General features: G+C 37.2%; 1 protein-coding gene across 1 annotated transcript in view; it reads left to right on the top strand.

Moving 5' to 3' along the window:
- Nucleotides 1-850: 850 nt before the first annotated feature.
- CPB1 (carboxypeptidase B1) overlaps nucleotides 851-19070 on the top strand; it is a 33541-nt gene continuing 15321 nt past the window's right edge. Inside the window, exons 1-6 of the mRNA XM_042955102.1 lie at nucleotides 851-960; nucleotides 1073-1148; nucleotides 7712-7836; nucleotides 15753-15852; nucleotides 15940-16041; nucleotides 16888-16989. Coding sequence (XP_042811036.1) covers nucleotides 851-960; nucleotides 1073-1148; nucleotides 7712-7836; nucleotides 15753-15852; nucleotides 15940-16041; nucleotides 16888-16989 — 615 coding nt within the window. The remainder of the gene's footprint in view (nucleotides 961-1072; nucleotides 1149-7711; nucleotides 7837-15752; nucleotides 15853-15939; nucleotides 16042-16887; nucleotides 16990-19070) is intronic.

Here is a 19070-nt window from a genome sequence, read left to right as displayed (position 1 = left end):
TTGCTTTGGCTATTTGGGTTTTTTTTCTGGTTCCATACAAATTTTAGGATTGTTTGTTCTAGCTCTGTGAAGAATGTTTTTGTTATTCTGATAGGGATTGCACCGAATGTGTAGATTGCTTTGGGTGGTATCAACACATAAATAATATTTGTTCTTCCAATCCATGATCATGGCTGTTTCTCCATTTCTTTGTGTCTTATTCATTTTTTTTCATAAGCTTTCTATGGTTTTCAGTGTCTTGATTTTTTACCTCTTTGGTTAGGTTTGTCCCTAGGTATCTTATAGGCTTTGCTGCAATTGTAAGTGGAATAAATTCCTTGATTTCTCTTTCTGCTGCTTCATTATTAGTGTATAGAAATGCAACTGATTTCTATACGTTGAATTGATATCCTGCAACTTTGCTGAATTCATGTATATCAGTTCTAACAGGTTTTTTGGTGGAGTTTTTTGGGTTTTCCACACATTCATGTCATCTGTGAAGAGTGAAAGTTTGACTTCTTACATGACAGGGATGTCCACTCTCACCACTGTCGTTCAACATAGTACTAGAAGTCCTAGCCTCAGCAATCAGACAACAAAAGAAATAAAAGGCATACAAATTGGCAACGAAGAATTTAAATTATAAAATAGATTTAAAACTCATTTACCTCCAAACTATTCAAGGCCTAACATCCAAATTAAATAGGTTGAACTTGAGATTATTTGCTCTGTATCCACAGGTGTTGAGAGAGATATCCTCTCAGACTTTACACACCTACCAAGGCAACAATGCCAGGAAAACCATTAATCAAGATTTGATAGTGCCTATCTGCAATCAGAAGAAGAAAACAAACACCACCTTGGATTATAAATGCAGGTGAAACACACCCAAAGGACCAAGTCAGTCACAATGTTGGCGCTCTTACTTCTCGTGACTGTGGCCCTAGCATCTGCTCACCATTCTGGTGAGCACTTTGAAGGGTAAGTAAGCAACTCCTTATATGAGCAAGTCCTCTTCCTTGCTATCCCCCAAATTTGAATGCATTACCAAATTTTACATTTTCTCTTCTTCTTCTGCTACCTCGCCATTCAGTGAGAAGGTGTTCCGTGTCAATGTTGAAGATGAAAATCACATCAGCTTACTCCATGAGTTGGCCAGCACCACCCAGGTAAATAATGATCCAATACTATAGGTTTGCTTCACAATTACTTTAAAATCTTAGAGTGCACTGTGATTCCATCAAAGGAAGAATGACTGAAATATTAACTATAGCAAGAAATAAACTGAAAAACATTTAATGCCACAATACCTTTTTTTTCCCCTGCCTAAATTAGATTGCCATAGCCCTATAGTATTATAAATCCATGGTAACTTTTGAAGGAGTTGACAGGACATGACAACTGGATGAGTTGGAACAGTCGCAAAGGTCACAGAACATCTAATGTACAGTCACTTCCCTTCTAAGGCAAAAGTGAAAAATGATCAACTTGGATATTACTGAAAAACTGGGCTTCTGTCCAACTTGAAATTCATTTCCACATCCCATGTATCATCTGTTCCCTTTGATTTTCTTTCATTCCAAATCAAACAGCTTGAGTTTTCATGACCTTGCTTCAGGTCCTCTTAATGATATGACATGAAGGAGTTGGGGGCAAAGAAGGTAAAAAGCCATGAATGATTTCCATACTTTTCTTTTACTTTCAAGAAACCAAAATCTCTATACTACTTAAAGTAAATCCACTGAATATGGGATGAGAACTGATATTTTTAATTATATATGTAGTGTAGCAGGAAGCTATTGTTGACCACAAATAGCTCACTTGGGCCAAAGTTGTTTCTTCATGAAATATAAACCAAAATAATTTGCTAGACCCCTAAATACCTATCTATCTATCTATCTTTTTATAGGGTTTTTTTTTCTTTTGGCTTTTAAGTTATGGACCAAAAAAAAAAAAAAAAAAAAGAAGAAGAAGAAGAAGAAGGTACAGTGTCATAATCTGAAATAGATTCAAAAGTTTAATATTGAAAGAAAATAAGTAGTCATGTATTCCGGCCTTCCACTCAAACTGGAATTTCCTCCATAGAAATACCATCTCTGATTGCTAGCCTTAATAAAAACTGTTTGAGAACTTTTAAGGATGGAAGGAATGCTGCTTTTCAGAGTAGCCCATTTGCCTCACAAGTCAACTGTTACATGAAGCTGAAAGCTACCTTCTCTAACTTTGGCCCATTGGACTTAGTTGAGCCAAATATTGTCTTACATGTAAGATTTACCTTTTCCAGGCCTTCTATCATTTCTCTTAGCACTCGTTTACACTGATCATTCCTGGTCACCTTTGGATATAGCTCAATCTGTCTGTATTTCTTTTTTAAAATGTAGCTTTCAGAATTGGCACTAGACTTCTAGGTATGCTCTGATTAATACAGTATTAGATACATTAGATTAATACAGTACTAGATAATAGGACAATTGCCTGTCTTCATCTGTAAAACAGACATTTGTTAATGGGGCCTGAGATTCTTTTAAACATCTTGAACAGTTAAAGAATACTCTTAGTTTATAATAAGCCTATGGCCAATAGAAACCAGTAGATTATTCTTTTTTCACATGAATCATTCTTAGACAAGGTATTATTTCTTCTTGCCTAATTTATTTTTTACCTAAATGCAGGATTTCAGATTTACTGTGTTAAAATTCATCTTTATAGTTTATTTTCAGCATGATGATATCATTTAAAAAACTAATTCAGTCATCCATGGAAATAATTCTTCCCCCTAGCTTTGCATCACCAGCAAGTTTGACAAGCACTCCTTCCCAACTTTTATCTTTGTCATTAATAAAGATAAATATTAAGTCAATCAGGGGTCAGCACAGAATTAGAGGCCTCCTTCATGGTTCATTCATTCAATACATATTTATCAAGAGCTTCCAATATGTTAAGTATTGAAAGTGATTCATTAACCAACTATCCTCAGATGTTTGCTCAATTACCCACATTACTGGGGTGTCAGCTCCAGCTAACACTGTGCTTTCCAGCTTGTAAAGAAGAATATAAATGCAGAGACTTTACAAATGCTTTGCTAAGATCTAGATTCAGCATTATATCAGGCTAGTGGTCTCTTTCAATAAGAAGATGAAGTTAATTAGGCCTGACTTACTCTTGCTTTAAACTATGCTGGCTCCCAGGGATCACAGCTTCCTTTTCTGAGCATTCACAATCCATCTGCTTCCAGTTTACTCCACAGCTTTGCCAGAATCCATGCTAAACCCCACGAGCTCCTGCTTCTGGAATTCACCTGTTTTCCTCCTTATGAAATCCAAGATTTACCCCCTCCACTCCTCAGTGATTCCTTCAAGCTCTGATTCCTCCAAGATTGCTGAAGAAGTTCTGCAATCACATGTGCTTTATTATTTTAGTTACCTAAAATTCAGCATTTTACAATAGTCAAGAGCAGAGAATCTGGACTCAGACTCCTAGATTCAATTCCTGGTTCTACCACTTGCTAGCTGGACTTTAGACATCTCTCTGGATCTCAACTTTCTCATTTGCCAAATGAGATGAAAAACAGTATTTACCTTATAGGATTGTTATGAGATTTAAAAGACTTGATATCAGTGAAGCACTTGGAACATAGTGATAACTATTTAAGAATTTGTTATTATTATCATCACTACAACTGGAATATAAATGCAATTTACATGGCCAGTATAATCCCCTGTCTCCTCATCTATCTTGGGCCTCTATGTTCTCTTTCCAAAGAAGGCATTTCTACTAAAAATCGTAACATGTGAAAAATTCTTTACTTATGGCAATTTCATCTCTCAGTGGAAGCAGAAGAAACAAGAAATGGTATACCCCCTCGGAAAAGTCAAAAGCCAAACAACAGTTAAACGGGAAAACTTTCTTTTCTTCCTGCTGCAAGCATCATGCTTTGTCTCTAAGCAATGGGACTGCACATTTCTTCTTTATTCATTTTGTTTCCCACATGAATGAAAAGGAGATATTTTTTTCTCCTTAGCAATCTGCAAGTGCAGCATATTCTGTACTATAGCCTTCCTGATAAGATCATTACAAGGGCATCTAGTCTTTGTATTCATCCTTGGCCATGTGTCCTTCCTCCCAGCTTTTAAACATATCTTCTCACAAGTTGAATACACTAGAGAGATCTGTGATGACATAGGACTCTAGCAGCCTCCCCTTTTCATCTGTAATTATATACTAAGGGGTTTATTTTATCTCCTTGTAATCAGAATTGCACTTTTTCCTTTATTGCAGGCACTAACCATAAAACCTATCCTCTTTGCTCTGTGCTTTCTTGAACTCTGTTTCTCTATGATGAGGTCCATGTTCGTCTATATGCCCAGAGTAACATGGTTACAGTCTTCCAGTGTTCTCCTCACTCCCACTATACTACTAAGTTGCTCCCTACTGTCTGGAACTATGCCTGGATTAGAAGTCAACCCTCCAAATAGGAAAGGAAAATTCCATCAAGATAAAATAGTCTATCAGATGTTCAACTTATAGTCAAATGCAACGTGAAGAAACAAACTGTGTAAATTTGTAAAGAACCAAAGATCTCCAACACCACTATTTATTATTTTAAAAGCCTAAAAGGATTTACAGTGGACATACTTAATCTTGCTTTTGTGTTGGTTCTATAATATATTTTAAGAAAGACTCTTCAGTTATTAGCCAGCTGGCTGATTAAGTTAACATTCCCACTGTGCTATCATTTAAAGATATTCCTTTATCCTCCAACAAATGCTCTTTACAGTTTTTTTTAACTCAGCTTCCTGGATTTATAATTTTATAACCTCAGTTTTACAATTTCTTAACATATAATTCAATTCCCCATATCTCACATCATATATTTTACTCTATTTCCATATTTCAGACATAGATCTCACTCACATGGTCTTGGTGATTACTGAAATGTATATTTATCTCCTTGTGAGAATATTTTGAGTTTATTAATTTTATCCATACTTGATACATTGGTAAACATCTATGAGGCTATAGAGTTCTTCCTGATTTTTGGTTCCATTTCTCCTAAGAAGCACTAGCAACTAACTCCAGTATAGTAAGTCTGCATCACAGCTGAAGAACTTCATAGCGTTGGATGCTGGTATATTTGCTGACAAATTTTCCCCATGTCAGACTGAAATTTATAGTGCCTCAGGTTAGGTCTTCAAGTTTTCTGTGAAAACACATTCATGAGATTTCTCTACCCCCATTTTAAAGAATCTATCATTCTCACTGCAGAATCTTAAAAGTCTCTATCTCTCTCAGTCTCGATAGACAGACAGACAGATAGATATAGAGATATAAATACAGACATATAGATACAGATATGTGTGTAGATAGGCAGATAGAGAGAGAGAGATCTCCCAATATTTCGGAGAGCCAAGACCAATGAGTAAGAAGTAAGAGATTAGGAAAGGCAGCTTTCAACTTAATATCACAAAGAAAACCCACTCATAAAGCAATTAGGCTATTCTGAATTGGCACTGAATGTATTGAAGATTGTATCAGAACCATCACCAAGATATCATACAGGTACATGCTGCTCTAAGTGAAAAGCTAGTGTCTTAATATAGGTTCCTCAAAGTAGAATCTTAGACAAAGATTTGGGGGCCAAGATTTTGTTTGGGAAGTACAAGGAACACTGGTAAAGAAGTGAGGAGTGATGCAGAGAATGGAAGGCAGACAACAAAGGGGATACTATTAAGACAACTACCATAGACGATGATTAGAGCTTACTCCTACAGAGAAACTCCAAGAAAGGGTAAAATCGCCCACCTCAGAATTATCCCACCTAAGAAATGAGAGAATTGGAATATTTACACATCCACTTCCCAGGCTCACTGTTGAGTGCTTCTCTGTAAAGAGTTATTTCTTTGCCACCTCCTGGCTGCTGCAAGCTGTTAGCTTGGCTTTTTCCAGTTCCAGGGGAAAGAGCCTTCACAGAGATGAAGCTCGGGGACGTAAGGGGTCCCCTGAGTACACTAAAAGGTCCCAGCATTATGTGTGGGTGGGGCACTGTCAAGTTCCCTACTGATGTCTGGAAGACTTTGTGTGCTTTACCAATTCAAAACCTCTGTATCTATAATAAAGATACACATCCCTCTCCCATCCCACCTTGGAAGGACAAGCATTCTTAGGAACACAAATTCAGAGTTAACTTTTAAAAATATGCTTTCTCCTATAATGTGCTTGTCTTCATTGCCCTTCTCTTTACCATGTTGGCTAACTAGAATTCATCACCAGACCCTTGTTTTCTCTGTTCTTATCATGGCATGCCTTTATACCTCCTCCCACTATCTTTTAACTTTCATCTTTATTTTCTCATCTATGACTCACTAGATCACATTCTGTAGCTAATCCTTATCAAATCATCAGTACTGTCTCCTTTCAACACCTTACTGACAATCACACTTTTCTTCTGGAATCCCTTCTGATATTGTCCTAACGTCTCTGCCTCCTACTGCCCTGACACTCCCTGTGGTCCTGACTCATGACTCAGCACCCACTAGATATCTACAATGATCTCAAGATTACCAGGACAGGATATAGGTTATTGGATTCTCCATAGGCAAGTGTACCTGAAACTGAGTCATGTTAATATCTTACCTAATTAGTTTCAATTGAACAACCTCTAAGTCTTGCCCAAACTCCCTTCTAAGTTTCCAAACAGTGATCCTAAATATCACCTGCCTCAGGCTGGAGACTAGCTCATAAACATATAAACAGGGACTGGGTGAGACGCAGGGGCAGAGAAAGACCCACTGTCAGGATCACCTCAAGCTTCAAGGTCTTTTCTCAACTCAAGGAAGAAACAGGAAAACAGACACCTGAGAGAGGCAACACATCCTTAGTTAATGTTTTTCCATGGGGGAAAAAAAAAGGAGATTTGAAACCATACATCCAAAAGAGAAAACATTAGAATTCTCAAATATGTCATCCTGTTATTTTTGTGCATAAATGTCTCTAAAACCTTCCCGGTAAAGACAGAAGCTATGTTTGATTCGCTCACTAATGTATTCCTAGTTTCAGGCACAGAGCCTAGCACATAATAGGTCCCTAGTAACAGCAGATGAATAATTGAATGAATGAAAATGTCTGGATCTTTGAGAGCACTTTGTTTCTGGCCATGATGCCAAGATGACCACTGTGGAAAGAGGCATTTTTCCTCTCTGATATATCCTCCACAGGTCAGAGATGTAGATCTTGGTTCTACACATTACAGTGGCAAGAACAGTGCTGAGTTCCAAGTACAAATGAACAAAATACATCAATTCAAAAGTAAAAATGAAAGCTCAATCTCTTTCTATTAAATTTTGTGGTTCTAGTTAATTCATCATCATTCATTCCAGCACATTTATCCATTACCACAAACACCACTATCTCAGTAAGAAACTGCTCCAGAAAATCAATAAATAGAAAAGAACCATTATAGAAAACATTGCAACTAACTAGCATTATGGGAAACAATTACATGTTCTTCATGTTTGATGATAATCAGTTAAGGCCATGTATGTATGTGTAAACATTGTTATTAACATCTAACTTTTGGTTCCAACTTGTTCACTCAAAGGAAATGTTTTTAAGAGATTTCATGGATGATTTGAATTTAAAAATAACTCAATGGAGTAGAGTAATAGCGTGCTTGATGATAATTCACCCACTGAATTATAGGTGTCAAATACAATATATCTTACTCTTTATTCAGATTGACTTCTGGAAACCAGATTCTGTCACACAGATTAAACCTCACAGTACAGTTGACTTCCGTGTTAAAGCAGAAGATATTTTCACTGTGGAAGATTTTCTGAAGCAACATGAACTACAATATGAGTAAGTTTATGTTTTATAACTATTAAAATTCTCTCCCACGTATGTTCTCATCTTAGCCTCTGAATAACCCTGGGAAGGCAAAACTAAGACCAAGAACAGGCTTCCCTAGGGCTCCAAAAAATAGATCATGGCAAAACTGGCCCTACATTCCAAATCTTAAGACTTTAAGCCCAGTAGATTTTTTTTTAGTTACTGTTCTAATAAAAATGGCTTTCACTTTTGAACTCCAATTCAGCAAGATACCTGACCTGCTACTGGTTTACAAATGATACACAGACTACAGGTCAAATCATGAACACTCTATTATCAATCAGCTAGACAGTTTTAGACCTAAATTACATCAAGCCTTCTTTCCAAGTGAGAAGTCCTTATGAATTAGGACTCTCATGCTCCTGACTTCTTGTGTACGCACACTGGACTCAATAAATATTTATTTCAACTTAACCAATTATTCCTATTTTATTATCATTTTAAATTTCTTCACCATGAAAAGTGTACTTCTTAATCCCCATCCTCTTTCTTCCCCATTCCCCCACCCATATCCCCTCTGGTAACCATCGGTTTTTTTCTCTTTAAGAGTCTGTTTCTTGGGTCACCTGGGTGGCTCATTTGGATAAGCAACTGACTTCGGCTCAGGCCATGATCTCATGGTCCATGGGTTTAAGCCCCACATCAGGCTCTGCGCTGACAGCTCAGAGCCTGGAGCCTGCTTTGGGTTCTGTGTCTTCCTGTCTCTCTGCCCTTTCCTTGCTCGTGCTCTGTCTCTGTCTCTCAAAAATAAATAAACATTAAAAATTTTTTAAAAAAAGAATCTGTTTCTTGGTTTGTCTCTCTTTTCTTTGCTCATTTGTTTTGTTTCTTAAATTCCAGATATGAGTGAGATCATATAGTATTTGTCTTTTTCTGACTGACTTATTTCACTTAGCATTATACTCTCTAGCTCTGTCCATGTTGTTGCAAGTGGCAAGATTTCATTCTTTTTTATGACTGAACAATATTCCATTGTATACATACACCACACCTTCTTTATCCATTATATCGAAGTGTATGGACACTTAGGCTGCTTCCATAATTTGGATATTGTAAATAATGCTGCAATTGAAAAAAAAAAAGAGGTGCATGTATCCATTTGAATTAGTGTTTTTGTGTTTGAAGGGTAAAGAGCCAGTAGTGTGATTCCTGGATCATAGGGTAGTTCTATTTTTAACTCTTTGAGAAAACTCTATACTGTTTTCCACAATGGCTGCACCAATTTGCATTCCCACCAGCAATGCAAAGGGTTCCTTTTTCTCCACATACTCTGTGAGCACTTGCTTCTTGTGGGTTTGTTTTTTTTTTTTTTTTTTTTTTTATTTTAGCCATTCTGACAGGTGTGAGGTGATATCTCATTGTAGTTTTGATGTGCACTTCCCTGATATGGGTGCCTTTGAGCATCTTTTCATGTGTCTGTTGTCCATCTGGATGTCTTCTTTGGAGAACTGTCTCTTCATGTCTTCTGCCCATCTTTTAATTGCATTATTCATTTCAGGGTATTGATTTGTACCAGTCCTTTATATACTTTAGATAATAACCCTTTATCGAATATGTCATTTACAAGTATCTTCTCCCACTCCATATGCTGTATTTTACTTTTGTTGATTATTTCCCTCATTGTGCAGAAAGAATTTTGATATAGTCCCAATAGTTTATTTTTGCTTTTATCTCCCTTGCCTCAGGAGACATCTAGAAAAATGCTGCTATGGCCGGTATCAGAGAGATTACGGCCCATACTCACTTTAAGGATTTTTATGGATTCAGGTCTCACATTACATCTTTAATCCATTTTGAGTTCATTTTTGTGCATGGTGAAAGAAAGTGGTCCAGTTTCATTCTTTTGCATGCAGCTCGCCAGTTTCCCAAACATTATTTGTTGAAGACACTGTCTTTTTCCCATTGTGTATTCATTCCTCTTTTGTCAGAGATTAACTGGCCATGTAATTGTGGGTTTATTTCTAGGTTTTCTGTTCTAAACCATTAAGCTATGTGTCTATTTTTATGCCAGTGCCATACTGTTTTAATTACTACTGCTTTGTAATATATCTTAAAATCTGGAATTGTGATATCTCCAGTTTTTGTTTTTTTTTTCTTCCTCATGCTCCTTTAAGATTAAGGACCAGACTAGGGTCAGACTGATTGGTTCTTCTGTGCAACCTCAAGGCCCCACCACTATCTCTAATGGTAGAAGTCGTGAAGATAAGGACTAAAAGAAAGAAAAGTGATTCCTCAAAGGCCTAATACAGAGTTGGCTAAGCTGATGACCCTATCTCCTGTCTCCAAATACCACACTGGTCCATCTAAGCCTCTCCAGATGAGAATGTCTTCCTAAGTAGAAGCAGTTGTCCACTGTCGATACAACAAATAGATAGTAAATGCCTATATATACCAAGCCCAAAAAAGGACAGATATGGCCCTCCTCCCTTCAGAGGAAAACAGACTTTAAACAAAGAATTGCAAAATTGTGTAACAGCTGTCAAGAAGAGCAAAGAGCTGGATATATAGGGGGGACATGACCAACTCTAGGGTCAGGGAAGGCCACTGGAGGAAATGAGGCTTCAGCTGAGAACTTAAAGATGAGCCAGCATTAGCCAAAGAAAAGAAAATATCATACTCTAGGCAGAGAAAAGATTATATAACCTGTATGTAACCTTATAACTGGGAGAGACTATGCTGACCCGAAGGCATTTGCACTAGAGGGAAGAAAGAAATGAGGACTTTTATCCCAAACAGTTATTCCTCCAGGGAGTGGGTCAGTGAGAAGCAAACAGGCAGTTTGTCAAGCTCCAGTCCTGAACATTCAAATGTTTATCCAAGAGCAGCCTACCACAAGCTCAAGTCCTCATTATATTTTGGGTAAATATACCTTAAAGAATTTCATAAAAAATCTTCTCTTGTTTTGACATTTTAAAAATATAGAATAGTATTTATGCTAGTGAAGACGTAAGAATTGTTACCTATGAGGTCTGTACGTCGTCAGAAGTGGTGCAGCCTAACACAACAAGTAAGTGTTCCATAAAACACAGACCAGATCCAAATCCTGGGTCTGAACCTTCCTGGTTGTGACCTTAGATAATGTGCTTCATGTTTGTGAATTTCAGTTTCCTAATCCATAACGTGAAGATACTATGCCTCTCTCAAAAATCTGTGAAGATGAACAAAACAATACACAAATAAGTTGCAACTGATACTACTATTGCTGTGACCGCTGCTATGGTTTACTATTGTACAAAGAGGGAGATGATACATTGTTTAAAGGTCAACAGAAACTGTTTTGCTTAACCCCATTATCATGGCTCATATAGCTTAGCTATCTGCTTCTGCCTGAGGAAAGTGTCAAAATGTGACCTTAAGAATTGACTCTTCAAAAAAAAAAAAACATATAACACAGTTAAGTTTCAAAATTTGATTAAGATTCATGTCTGTGACTTTTTGCTCTTCTTATTACACTAGGAAGAACGTCAAAAATCCTAACCTTTAGTAGTCCTCAGTAATATTTTTTAAGTGACAGATTCTTTATAATTCCTTAAGAAAAACAAAGGAATATCAGAGACCATAAGCTAACCCTAGCTACCTGAATCATGTCCTAATTCTACCTATATCCCAAAGCAGTAAAATGGCTTCTAATCGCATTCCTTTTATCAGATAGAAAGTTCAATCCTTTTTTAGTGGGTAAACTTTTTGGGAACTGGATGTAAATGTTGTCTCATCTAGAACATAGGATATTCCCAAGAGCTAAGCTCTTGTTAATTTTTGTTTCTGTTTGCTGCTTAGCACATTTGTAGCATATAATTGTCTAAATATTAAATAATAATAAGTCCCTAGAAATCCTGGAGAAGCACACTAGCAATATCCTTGCTGGGGCTGCAAGCAGTCCCTGTGCATCCCATTATTACCTCATATGGTAACTAATTTGTGTTTAGACAGTTTCCTGTCAGCAAGAATTTGTAGCTGTGTTTACATGCGACAGGAACCGGCTACTGCACAACTTCCAATAAAAAGCTTTGCAGATTTTTCCCATGGTTCCAAACCTTCTTCACCAAGACTTGTATCACTTTGGCAGCTTTAATCAGTTTCTGAGTTGCCATGGGAAAAAATTCACAATGTGTACACCAAGAAAAATCACTATTTTTATGCCTATGCTGTACACTTAGGTACAGAAAAACCAGGAATTAGATGGTGCAAATCTCCAACTTTTCGTCCTGAAGCCAGGCTGACAGACCTTTTGGTGAGCAGCCCTTCACAGAATACCTTCCTACAAACTGCAGGATGGTTGTCTTTCCCCTATCCAACCTAGGAAGAAACTGATTGTTACTAACTACCTATACTGCTTTTTTTCTGCGTATTTCAGATTAAGACAGGAACGTCCTTGGATAGCAATGGGTACTTAACAGTGTTCTTCAAGAGCAATGGGCATGTAGTATGGGAACTAACCAAATACTCCTTTTTCAAGAATCTATAAGGGGAAAAAAGTTAGTCGTGTCTCTCCTTCTCAGACATTCCGTTCCTTGTTTTGTTGGGAGTCCCTGTAATCTAATTTGCTTGCATGTTAGTATAGAAGAAGTTGGGTGGCACTATAAAAGGAACATAGAAAAGTACAAAATAGTGTACATGCCCCTGTATTTTGGAGCTGTAATGTAGTCCCTATTACATTAAGAGGCATTATTTTAATCTCCTAGAATAGAAGCTCATTATTTGGTAATAATATTTGTAATACAGCTAAAGTAGTGCTTTGTCCTAAATCTAATAAAATCAAATAATCACAAGGCTGGATAAGATCATTTCAGGTCAATCCCTTGCCTTCAGGCAAAAGTCAGCACCACATTAACCTCATTCTGATGCTCTTTTGCAACTTACTAGAGGGTACTTTTACTCTTGGGTGTCATCTTAAATTTAACAGTTTTTTAATGCTCCTTTGTCCTTAATATTGATGAAAACGTTTAACAGTTAACATAGTAATAACTCTACCAGGATGTCTCATCTAACTACCAAACAAAACACTAATCCATACATAGTCACTAAGTCTTCTAAATAATGTGAATTTTTGGATTAGGTACAGAGAAAGGATAGCCATAGCAGGGGAAGGTCTCTTGTCCCTCTATTCAGAGCTAGTTGCTGACAGACCAGAGCTGGCCACAGTTAAGGTCTTAGACACAATTGTCTATTGAAGGTCTTGAGGCTGTGGAATGCCTGGGAGCATTTCAGTGATGATTTCTTTTCTCTGGGCACCCACTAACAAGCCATGTGACCTAGATGATATTGTACTCGCTCACTGACGATGAAAAATCTTATTACAGTGAAAGTAGATGCCATTTACGGTTTCCTCGTGGAGTTTTAGCTTTGCCATTCAGTCAGAGAAGTTCATCTTTGTTACACAGGATGTGTTCCTTTAAATGGATGATCTTAGAATGGAATATAGATGTTTTCTTAAAGGTTTTGGCCAATTTTATTTTTTGTTTTCAAGTTTTTGTTTTGCTTGCTTTGCTCTGGTTTTGTTTTTGGTTTTTATAAATATTATATTTGAAAATCACTTTCCTAAACTATCTATTTTAAGTGTTTTCCTGGAGTTATGAAGGTGGTAACTGGCACTTTTAGCTTAATTTTTTTTTTTCATAAACCTTGAAAGACATCTATGACCAAGGCCTATGAGTCCAGTCACTGCATTTTACAACTGAAAAGGACATTAATACCGGCTAATCAAATGCCCCCTTCTCAAAATTATGAAATTAAGGCCCAGATATTAAATAATTTTTCTGAAGTCAACTTACAAGTTAGTCAAAACTATGATCCCTGACCTTTTGATTCCTAATTCTGGATTCTTGCTACTTCTGCCCTATCCCTTAACAATCCAATTTGGGTGTTGAATATAATTATAGAACATACTATAAACATTATTAACTGTAGCAGGCAGAATGATGGCCCCCCACCCCAAAAATGTCTACATCTTAATCCCCAGAAGACCTGAATATGTCACATTACATGGCAAAGAGGAGTTAGAGTTGTAGATGGCGTTAAAGTTGCTAAACAGCTAAACTTAAAATAGGTAGATTATCCTAGATTGTCCAGATAGGCCCAACATGATCACAAGGTCCTTACAAGCGTTAAAGGGAGGCAGAAGAGGAGGTCAGAGTGATGTTACATGCAGAGGACTTGAGCTGCTGTTGCTGGCTTCAAAGTTCAAAGACAAGGGCAAACAGCCAAGGAATGTGGGCAGCCTCTAGGAGCTGGAAGGGGCAAGGAATCAGATTCTCCCATACAACTTCTAGAAAGAAGCACCTTGATTTGTTGACACCTTGATTTTAGCCCATTGAGACCGGTGTTGGACTTCTAACTTACAGCACTATAAAATAATAAATTCATGTTGTTTTATACCATACTACATTTGTGGTAATTTACAGCAGCCGTAAAAATGAGTATACTAACAAAGTACTGAGGGCTGCTCAAAGAGAAACTTTCTTTCTGCAAGCTAAATTTTTAAGTCTGCTCCTTTTCCCTTTTCTTTTCAATACCACCTTAAGACAGTTAAGACCTTAAGATAGTATTTGCCTGGGGGCACCTGGGTGGCTCAGTCCTTAAGCATCTGACTTTGGTTCAGGTTTGTGAGTTTGAGCCTGGCTTGGGCTCTATGCTGACAGCTCAGAGCCTGGAGCCTGCTTAGGATTCTGTGTCTCTCTCTCTGCCCCTCCCCCATTCTCTCTCTCTCTCTCTCTCTCTCTCTCTCTCTCTCTCTCTCTCTCAAAAATAAATATACAAATAAACATTTAAAAACATTTTAAATGACAGTATTTGCCTCTTGCTAGGGAGCAAATATTATTTAGTATTAATTTATTGCATTTTCCATAAACAGACACAAGTTCGTTCCCAAGTTAACCAAACGAAGAAGAGACTAAGAGGGAGGTTCAGAGGATGTCCCTGACACACTTCATCAGAAAGCCCTTGGAGCAGCCACAGGAGAAGTAGACTTTTTGATATGTGGCTGCAATTCTCTGTATGTCAGATAAAAACATTTCAAGGCTTCACTGTGGATAATACAAGTTTCTGCAAACTAGCTTCTGTCCATAATATTCACAGTGCTGTGATCAGGACATTAATGCTCATAAAATTTTGTCCTTTCAGAACATACTTTTTACATTCAACAGTAAGTAGCAAAGACAAATGAAGTCACACATAATCCACACCTTCCAGCCTGCCTTTTATAATAGGAACTTTCACCTGAACAATCATTTACGGAAATAAGCAGGCCTCAAAGGTCTGTCACCAATTTTCATAATACTTTGCTACAGAGCCATTCTTTGATTACTTTAAACCAACCAAAAATAGGCAAGCAGAAACTAGTTCTTCAACCCCAGAATTTTTTGCCTAATAATAAATTTTTAGTTTATTAATATTTCTGAATTTCCACCCATCAAGACATTTTTCTCAAAACCTAGAGAAAGGCCCTCAAGTGACCAACTGTCTCAGTTTACCTGGGACTGACTGGTTCCTGGGACATGTGACTTTTAGTGCTAAAACCAGGCAAGTCCTGGGGAAGAAAGACCATAGATAGGGCTCAAGTGCATACTTTTGTGTGGCTGCCCAAGGCCCTGATCCAGAATGCCCCAGGTGCCAGGGGAAACCATTTTCTGAATTTAGAGTCCAAGGAAATGTAAATATCTCAAGTTTGGCCTGAGAAAAGAGCCTGCCTTACCTGCACTCTCCAACGATATGTTCACTCTTTGTGATGAGCAGCTCTGCTGAAGGGCATCAGGAATGATCAGAGGACACATGCGACTCCGTGGAGAATGTACTGCACCATTTACTAACACAGTGACTCTAAGTTTTTGCACATGTTCAATGGGAAATACTCGTATGTTCACAGGAGCCTCCCCTTTGGTTTATTGCAGGGTATTGATAAGCAACCTGAGATCTGTGTTAGAAGGCCAGTTTGACAGCCAGGTCCGTGCCACTGGACACAGTTATGAGAAGTACAACAAATGGGAAACGGTATGATGTGCACATGATTTAGACAGACATTGTTTTGGGAACTGAACTAAGAATGGCACATTAATCCACAAATGGTTGCATTGGTAGATAGAGGCTTGGACTCAACAAGTTGCCACTGAGAATCCAGGCCTCATCTCTCGCAGAGCCATCGGAACCACATTTGAAGGACGCACTATGTATCTCCTCAAGGTAATCATTTTTAACCATGACCTTGCCATGTCTGAGGGCTTTAAATCAACGAGTTCTAACACATTAACATCTGTTACACAGACATGCTCATCCCAGCATTGTTATAACTCTTTCCCTGTCTATATGCCCCAGGGAATCAAACAGATTCCCTAGCTTCTTTTATCATATGTGGATTTTTAAATCATTATTTTGATTTATTCGAAAGGAAAATGCAATAAAATAAGAGAAGTCCTATAAATTTAACCACATTCCTGTAAGCAATGTAAATGATCACCTACCTTGATGAAATTCTTCTCTCCCAGATGTTGTTTGCAAATCCATTTGCTAAAGAGGTTCATAAACTTCACGTCTATCAGGCAACATTACAAAGCGTAGCAACAATTTGTTTCTGTCGTCCTCTAATGCCATTTTTGTCATGTAATTCTAATGAAGAAAATAAAAAGACAAGGAGTAAGTGGGAGAGAAAGAAAATTCTTACAAGATTAGCAACAATCATGATTACTTCTAATTACTCATCCAGTTGTCTTGGTCATGTCACCTAATAATAGCAGCTGAAAATAACCCCCACGTGAGTACAATTAAGCAGTGTAATCAGCATCTTCTGAAAAATATGAGCTTGTCAAGCTTAATAAAAATAATAAACAGCCATGTAAGCCTTCAGTTCAAACACTGTGAGTGTCTAGAGGCAAGAACATACTGTGCTAGTATTGTGTTTTAATTTAATCACAGGATATATCTCTTGCTGCTGTCAAGTTTCACCTGTTGAATCCAAAGCCCAGACGGGTAGTGAATGTTAACCCCTGAATGTGATGAATCACCGTTTCCCTTTTTCTTTGCTTGCAATAGGTTGGCAAAGCTAGACCACATAAGCCTGCCATTTTCATGGACTGTGGTTTCCATGCCAGAGAGTGGATTTCCCCTGCATTTTGCCAATGGTTTGTGAGAGAGGTCAGTATATAGAATGATTTTGGGCGGAGGGAAGTAGAAAGTGTTTTTTTATTTAACAAAAAACTTCAATTTCTTATAACCAGGCTATAATAAGAGTAGTAACACAGAAAAAAAAAATCCTAATTACAAGTTCCCAATTTTAGGGAACATTTATAAGGTAAAATTTTAAGTTTTTGTAAACTTTTGTAACTTTATTTATTTTGAGAGAGAGCACACAGAGGAAGGGCAGAGAGAAGAGAGGGAGAGAGAAAGAATCCCAAGCAGGCTCTGCACTGTCAGCACAGAGCCCAATGCGGGGCTCCAACTCACGAACGAACCGTGAGATCATGACCTAAGCCAAAGTCGGACATTTAACTGACTCAGCCACCCAGGAACCCCTGTAAGATTTTAAAACAGTTATCAAATTTGATTTATTTAAATTGGACTCATCAGAACTTTCTCACCCACCTTTGGTGGAGAGACTAACCGGTAGTATAATGGAGAGGTCATTTAAAAGTAAATGTGGATAAACCACTAGCTTCGTCATTATCTTTTGGACAATAACTGTCGTATACTTCACAAAACAACAACAACAACAATGAATAGTGGTCCCTACTCTAAATGATACTGTTTTTCACTCCTTGTAATTGTAATAAGATATATGTGAAATCCCTTTAACTGAAATTTTTTAAATATCCATGAGTCCATATTGATATAAACAAATTATTCAATAAATATATAAAAGGGAAAGAAGGAACAATCTTTCTTAAAGAAGAATTATAACTAATGGATATACAAAGGATGGACAAAAGAGAAAATTACCATTAGAACACCACAGTAATAATCATTTCATGAAAATCTACGTATGGATGCAAAAATTAGTGAGTAAACGTTTAAAGACAAATAGGACATTTGCAGTTTCAAAGTATCTCCCCAAAAATATGTATTAAATTACAAAGACAAAGTTTACAGTAGAGAAACAGCAGAAACTATTTAACCAAATAGTGATCAAGGTTACCATCACTGGTAACATCATCAGCATAAGACAAAATCAATATCATGTACCACCGGGTATTATGTACGGAAAAGACACAATGTCTTTATGGTATTCTTCCTAAAAATGCATAACCTTCCTCTAATCATAAAGAAAAATTGAGACAAATCCAAATTGAGGGGGCTTCTGCAAAGTAACCAGACTAGTACTCTTCAACAGTGTCAAAGTCATAAAAAACAAAGACTGAGGAACTCTCACAGAGAAGAGGAGACAAAGGAAACATGACAACCAGCATAGTGTGGGATTGTATATTGGATCCTAGAGCAGAAAATAATAGTGGAAAAACTGGCGAACTCTAAATAAAACCTATGGTTTAACTTATATTACTGTGTCAATGTTAATTCCTTCACTTTGATCGCTGTACCATGATTGAGTTAGATGATAACATTAGGAGAAGCTGAGTAAAGGGCATACGGGAACCCTTTGCATTAGCAACTCTTCTCTAAGTCTGAAATTATTTCAGAATTAAAAGTTTAAAATATTGAAGTACTTTTAAAATTAAGAATATAATTATATACAATATACGGTCTTTTGTGTGAAACACTTGTGTATATATTTGTCATGGTCTTGGTTTCTAGACATGTTATGTATCCAGTTGTCACCATTTAACTTCAATGGGTATCTTGCCATCTGCCCTCTGGAAGGGAAAAACTTTTATTATTACTTTGGTTATCTCTAAGATTAGACCACTAAAAAGAACACGGTTCTGTAGCTCCTCCAAACTAAACATCACATATTTTATCATGTGTTTTTATAATGAATATACATGTGTAGAGTCACAAAAAGTATATTAAAACTATTAATACATAGAAGCCTTAACTATTTTAAAGTCTACTCAAAAATGCCTAGGGAAGAGTTGAATTGAAGTTTAACATGACACTGTGGCTGAGGAACTATGACTAAAAGAACATAATTAATGAGTATGAGGTCCTTCATTCATAGAGGAATGTCCACATTACTTAGCAGGGGTAGCTAGTCCCTTAACAGGGTTCCCTTCTCAATACAGAGGAGTAAGAAGGAGACTTTCATCTTTATGCAGGCTTTTGTG

This window comes from Panthera leo, chromosome C2, assembly GCF_018350215.1.
Source record: "Panthera leo isolate Ple1 chromosome C2, P.leo_Ple1_pat1.1, whole genome shotgun sequence".
In the NCBI taxonomy this organism is placed as follows: Eukaryota; Metazoa; Chordata; class Mammalia; order Carnivora; family Felidae; genus Panthera; species Panthera leo.
This window is presented reverse-complemented; position numbering and strand designations above follow the sequence as displayed.